At 43.4% G+C, this 6,620-nt stretch overlaps 2 protein-coding genes across 2 annotated transcripts; both read left to right on the top strand.

Moving 5' to 3' along the window:
* Window positions 1-334: 334 nt before the first annotated feature.
* On the top strand, window positions 335-1,175 carry LOC136850957 (protein FAM200C-like). Its single transcript, XM_067124936.1, has 2 exons — window positions 335-353; window positions 571-1,175. The coding sequence occupies exons 1-2, from the start codon at window positions 335-337 to the stop codon at window positions 1,173-1,175; spliced, it is 624 nt and encodes a 207-aa protein (XP_066981037.1).
* Window positions 1,176-1,318: 143 nt separating this feature from the next.
* LOC136850956 (SCAN domain-containing protein 3-like) lies at window positions 1,319-1,702 on the top strand. Its single transcript, XM_067124935.1, has one exon. The coding sequence runs from the start codon at window positions 1,319-1,321 to the stop codon at window positions 1,700-1,702; it is 384 nt and encodes a 127-aa protein (XP_066981036.1).
* Window positions 1,703-6,620: the final 4,918 nt, after the last annotated feature.

The following is a 6,620-nucleotide window of genomic DNA, read 5'->3' as shown; positions in this document are numbered from 1 at the left end:
GAGGGGGAGGGAGCAAGAAGGGGAAACTCGCAGGGAGGAAGAAACAAACCCGACACATTCGCCATCAATGGAGTCGTCAGGGGCGTGTTTCCCTCGGACGACTCCTTGGTAGGCTTACGACGGTAATGTCTCCTCCCCTCGAACTTCCTCCATTGCTCGGGGGACCAAGAGCAACACTCACTACAAGGAGCGTCGCGTGAATACACACGCCCCCTGCAAGATGGGCAGAGAGCGTGTGGGTCACGTGACGCTAGACCGAAAAGAGTTACATTTCTTCCCTCCCACTCCGGGACATACACGCTGGGGATAGGAAGGCTTAGTTGGTTTATCCATAATGGCAAAAGATAAAAAAAGTAAGGATTTCCCACCAATTTGATGAAAAAAAGCAGTCAAGCAGAGAGCGACGAAGAACAACGTCCATGCGCTACGACGGCCGAATGCAAATTGGAATGTTTACACCTGGGCAGGCGGTACTCCCGCCTCCCGGACAGTAGTTAACTGCCTAACCACCGTGTTTGAAGTTCAAAGGCCGTTTCCAGCCTATGCCTGAAAGTAATCCCTAATGTATAGGACCGAGGGTTTGTATATTGTGTCGGAACAAACTTGAGGTCTATTTTGAGGAGAACAACATTCCACTCAAGAACATTGTGGCTTGTGCAACAGATGGCGCTGCTGCTATGATTGGAAGGTATCGGGGATTCAGTGCTTACTTAAAAAAAGCTGTTCCTAATGTCGTTTGTGCGCACTGTGTTGTTCATCGGCAGCACCTGGTTGCCAAAAACCTAGCAGGACGTCTGCGTGAAGCACCTGGGCATGTTATCAAGGCTGTCAACTTGATAAAAAAGAGTGCACTGCAAGATCGCCTCTTTCAGCAATTATGTGAAAAGAACAATGAAGAATTAGAACGACTTGTGTTGCACACTGAAGTCAGATCGCTGTCTAAGGGTAATTGCCTGCATCGTTTTGTTGCACTTTGGGACAGTGTTATCTCTTTCTTGAGTGGGACAGAACTTGGACAGAAACTTGTTGATGCAAAGTGTAACATCTACCTGTCTGACATATTTGAAAAGCTAAATGTTCTGAACAAAGAGCTTCAAGGAAATGACTCCACCCTGTTTTCCTGCAAGGAGGCAATTACCCCGCATTTAAATGGAAACTCAAGCTGTTCTGGTTGAACCTTGGAAGACGGGAGTTTGCACAGTTTCCTTCCTTAGCAGTTATATCCACCAAGCTGCTTGATGATGACCTAGCAGTGTATGTTGACCATCTGAAGCAGTTGCATAATGATGTGGAAACTCGCTTCTCTGACCTACTCCAAATGACTGTGCCACACTGGTTTGTGGATCCCTTCATTGCTGATGCATCTGAGGTTGATGTCACCCTACAAGAAAGTTCCATTGAACTTCAGAATAACACAACAGCTCAAGCAAGGTTCAAGCGTGGAGGACACCAGAAGCTGTGGATGAATCAAGATGTGTCTAAGAAGTACCCGCTACTCTGGAAAGATGTGAAGTTGCTCTTACTTGCCTTTCCCACGTCTTACTTGGTTGGGACTGGTTTCAGTCAGGTGATGTACCTGCTGTCAAAGACACGAAATCGCCTTGTCATAGAAAAAAGAGGCGATTTACGTCTCTCTCTGACAGCTTTCAAGTCAAACATTGACAAGTTGGCAGCCCGGCACCAGTCACAGGGATCCCACTGAAACCTTTCAAGACAGAGCCAATTGTACCTACATGTATTCCTTGTTTTGTATTCCTTTTGTAAAAAAATAAGTATTCAAATAAAATATTTTTCCAATTAATATTGTTATTTGATTTATGCCTAAAATTAGTGTTCTGAGTACATGGTACTATTCAAACTAGAACCATTAATATACCTACTTCCCTAGGCGTATTAAGGTGAGGGACGGATGGGGGTGGTTGGGGCGGGGGTAAGAACTCAAAGTTGGCATGGAGGGGCCACAAGAACTTGCATTGGATTGAAGGGGGCCACCACCAGAAAAAAGGTTGAGAAACACTGCTTTAAATTACTTAATAACTACTTTTAACAAGCTAAAAACTTTGGGATTCAACTAGTTTCAAGTAAGGATGACAAAAATTTGATGATACAAGAATAAACCAGACAACAAGCGTCTTTTTATGCAGTGTGGTGCATTCAGACTATTTACAAAATAGTGCATTCAGACTGTTTACAAAATGGTGCATTCAGACTAAGTGGTTGGTGCATTTAGACCAGGCTGGTGGTGCATTCGGTCTAGGCTAATGGTGCATTCAGACAATGGTGTATTTTGTCTAGTTCCCTCTTCGTGGCCATACCTACCGAAAAGCAGTTAGGCATCACAAAAACAGGCATGCAGTATTTAACAGTGAAATACCTTTTGATGATTTTGGTGAACAATAATTGCCGAGAATGATATTTTGTTAAGTTTGTTGTTTAATCCTCTGTGTTAGCTAAATTTTGGTCAGAAACTGACAAAACCCAGAATCCTTTAATATTCAGATAGGACCACGAACACGAACGTGAATGTTTTCGTAAGCAAATTTGCAAAAAAAAAAAAAAAAAACACACAGCACAACAGCAAATTTACCCTGTTCTAAAATTTTTGGAAGAGTTAATCACTAACAATATGCAGTAGCATTTGCAACTACGTATCTTTCTACTGCTTATAATAGGGAACACTAGGGGCTCACTAATAACTATTTAACTAACCATCACTCTTGGCATATGTCAGTATTTGTTTTCTGTTTAGAAAATTAAAATATACGTCTTAAAAAATGTTTCGGATTTCTCCATATTTCGTCACAGTTATTTGACAATATATGTAACTTGTAGCACAATGTAATACATGTAAAAGAAACGTTAAAATCGGATGTTGTGTATTATTATGTAGCCGTTTCGTAATAGTAATATTTTGTTATATTCGTGTAATAAAAATCACAAACTTGCAGTCTAATGTTCCATATTTTTCAATGTTATACAATTATTTGTCCCAGGCGCTTCTTCTGGACCCGGTCCACATTGATTGGTGAACTACATGCGAGAAAACTTTCTTCAAAGTTGTTGCTGCTAATCAACTTTTGCAACTGTGCGTTATTTTTGTGGTTCCTCGGAGAATGAGTGGCCTACTAATTTTTAACTGATGGTAACGGCATTCTAATGAGAGTGGTAAGATGGCAAGACTTTAGTGACACCACCCTCACCAGTGAATAACGCCCACACGGGCTCATGACTATGTCTGTGGCTGTGCTGTGTCGCCTGTGTTGTGGTGCTGCAGAGCAGACTATATGTATGTGTGTACTGTATGTCAGCAGTCAGTTCGAGGCGTTCGCTATCGCGTGCAAGTTTCCGCTGTTGACCACTGATAAGGAGTAGGGCGGCGTCTGATTCATCAGGCCGAAAGTGACAGTTTGTTAAGCTACAGAATTGGAAGTAAAACCTGAAGACGCATCTTATATCATCCATCATGCCTGTAAGTTTATGAGCATATTTGATAATGGCATAGGTAGAACAACTTACGCTTGCCTCGGAGGAGGCTCACTTTGGTTCTTAGCCACGTAAAATAAGTCTAGCAGAGATGTTAATCAGCTCCGCAGTGGTCTGGTTAAACTAAGGTATACTTCAATTTTTCAAACCAAACTTAGCCTGTGGCCAAAATGCATGGCCTGGCCTTCGTTAGGATACGGAAGTTCTTCTATCTTAGTGAAAAATAAGCCCAGTTTCCCATCTCTCTTGGCAGAAGGGAAGGTGAAACTACTGTACAGGGTAACTCCACTCCGCTCGGACAATTCCTTTGGAAATGGAAGTTCTCAATGGTTGGGAACCCTTCGGGAGAAAGGCCGCACTGCTATCTTCTTATGGAAGGGTTCCGCCCATGCGCAATTCTTTAGGGAGCCATATGCTAATAAGGGATTGGCTAAGGAAACCTATTATAAAAGGGGGGTAGAACTAGTAGGGGTAAATTTACAGTTTCGGTCAAATTCACATTTCCTGTATAAAATTACATTTTCCCTGGCTTAAATAGTGTACTTTCAACGAATCTGACCTTTATTTCTACCGCAAATGATTAGATTTAGAGATACATGGCCGCCATGGGTACCGCTCTCAGTTTCGGGTGGTGCAACGCCGCTACGCGGCTTATGCACATTTGAAATGATTGTTGCAAGCTCGTATGTTCTGGCAGGCGGTAATATTGCGCTGCGCGCGCTTGCCACAGGGGTTACAGGGAACGAAATTTTACCCCTAACGTCTAGTTACAGTTTCGGTGAAATTCACGGCCGAAACTGCAATGTTACCCTTTTCGTTAACCACTTCACTTACCTTAAATAGATGGTAGTACTAAATGTTCACGAAGAAAGGTATTCACAACCTGTGGAGTTCCATTGTAATGTCCCTGGAAACGACCAATAGCCTCAAAGTAAGACAGAGAACACCCACAGCAGACGTGCACGACGGAATCCATGGCAGTCAACTGAAGCGTACTTTTGTAGAAAGCCGGCTTATTCCAAAATCGCAGTTAATTGGATATTCTTGAAAAAGCAACCAATCAGGTTTCAGCATTTGTACCGTACTTATAATTCATAACGAAAAACAAAAGACGATTAGGCATTTTTACCCACAATACATTGACAAAAACAAAAACGCATCAGCAGAAAAACTGACATGGCAGCATAAACGCATCCTTGCGATAACAACAAGGCACAATATTCATCGGGCAAATATCTCCGTAACTCTTAACTTTGCGGAAGATGCGAGTAAGTATTTCGTATGAATCATGACAAAAATATATGATAGCAAGTAAAAAAATATTAGATATCCGAATTTGACCGAAACTGTAATAATACCCTAGTAGGAACTGTGCTAGGTAAAACTACAGGGTAAGTGCGCACGGAATACCATGTTGTTATGGGATGGTTCCGTGCATGCACAAGTCATTGGGGAGCCTTATATTGCCCTGGTGAAGGAAACGTCCACTTTTTCCCAAACCCTTTTTCCCAAAGCCTTCTTCCCTGCAACACTGCCTATAATATAATATTATATATATATATGCATCATAACATACCAGGATGACCAGCATACAAAAACAGGCAAAACTTTACTTGAAGTTCCGCTGCCAAAAGTCGTGGACCGAGACAGGTTCGTCATACATAGACATAACCTTTACTATAATGCCAGGTCCTGACCTAACTAGATCTTACCTACTTAACCTAACTTAGGGCAACATGCCCTTACCTGGCTGGGGTTTGCCCCCCCCCAGGTCGCCCAAAAAGGTGTAATCTGTCCTGGTTGGCAACTGGCGGGGGTTAGCTTACAGAACGACGGACGCGCCTATAACTCATTAACAACAACTCTAAATGAAAAATTGTATAGAATCAATGTTGCTCAGTGGGCCAGATTCTACCCATAAAGTAACTTACTTGACCAATTTGCTTGATTTTCCCGAACGACAATATTTTCAGCGGAGCGTAACTTTTCAAAGTACCAAGTTGACGTGAACGGTGCCACAGAGCACCACTCTCCCATAGTTCTTCAGATGGCTGAAGTGCGGATCTCCTCTCAACCCGTAGTTCCTAAGGCTGCCGCCGCACGTCGCCACGGCCTGACCGCGGGAAATTTAATTCCGTCCAATTGTATCTCAGGCTGACCCAGGTCATGCCTCAGGGCTTACGGATTAAATACTTCGAACCAATCATAATGCGTTCCATCGATATGATTCATAGGCCTAGGCCAACACCAGAACCACGCTTTCTTTCTTTCTCGAACCGCCGCGATGGAAAGTCACAATTTGTTTCCAAAGGTCGACGCCAGGTAAGCACAGCATTTACCTGCCTTTGTACATTTGTTTCGTTGCTAGATTAGGTAGGGTTTTGGAACTGACCCTAGTGTGCAGTTTATCGTTTTTTGTAACCTGTGGCTACAGTGAATACAGATATTACCACTTGCCAGAGCATACAAGCTTGCCAAGAATCATTAAAAATGTGGATAAGGCGCGCAGTGCCGTTCCGCCACCCCGACCTGAGAGCAGATATGTTTAAAAAATCACCGTTACAAAATTTACGCCCGTTCTAATGTAGGTAGGGAGGTAAGGAATAGCCTAACCGATGTTTCTTATGTAGGCTACAGGTAGCCTAGGCTAGCAATTTCCGTCCGCCCTAATGTAGGTAGGGTCAGCCTCACACATGCAGTGTAGCGGGTCAGCCTTATGTCCGTAGCTTAGCGGGTCAGCATCACGTATGTACATAGCGGGTCAGCCTTACGTTTGTAGCCTAACGGGACAACCTTTTGTATGCAGACTAGCGTGTCAGAAACTAGCAAAAACTTTGTTGTTCCGACACAATATACAAACCCTCGGTCCTTTACATTAGGGATTACTTTCAGGTGTAGGCTGGAAACGGCCGTTGAACTTCAAACAAGGTGGTTAGGCAGTTAACTACTGTCCGGGAGGCGGGAGTACTGCCTGCCCAGATGTAAACATCCCAATTTGCTTTCGGCCGTCGTAGCGCACGGACGTTGTTCTTCGCCACTCTCTGCCTGACAGCTTTCCTTTTTCTACTTAATTGGTGGGAAATTTACTCTTGTTCCGACACAATATACAAACCCTCGGTCCTTTACATTAGGATTAC

Source organism: Macrobrachium rosenbergii, chromosome 23 (assembly GCF_040412425.1).
Source record: "Macrobrachium rosenbergii isolate ZJJX-2024 chromosome 23, ASM4041242v1, whole genome shotgun sequence".
In the NCBI taxonomy this organism is placed as follows: domain Eukaryota; kingdom Metazoa; phylum Arthropoda; class Malacostraca; order Decapoda; family Palaemonidae; genus Macrobrachium; species Macrobrachium rosenbergii.
Note: the sequence above shows the minus strand (reverse complement) of the source record. Positions and strands in the feature narration are given on the sequence as shown.

Bases quoted from the DNA above. Each gene is read 5' to 3' on its own strand.
- LOC136850956 (XM_067124935.1), top strand. From the start codon at position 1,319: ATGACTGTGCCACACTGGTTTGTGGATCCCTTCATTGCTGATGCATCT.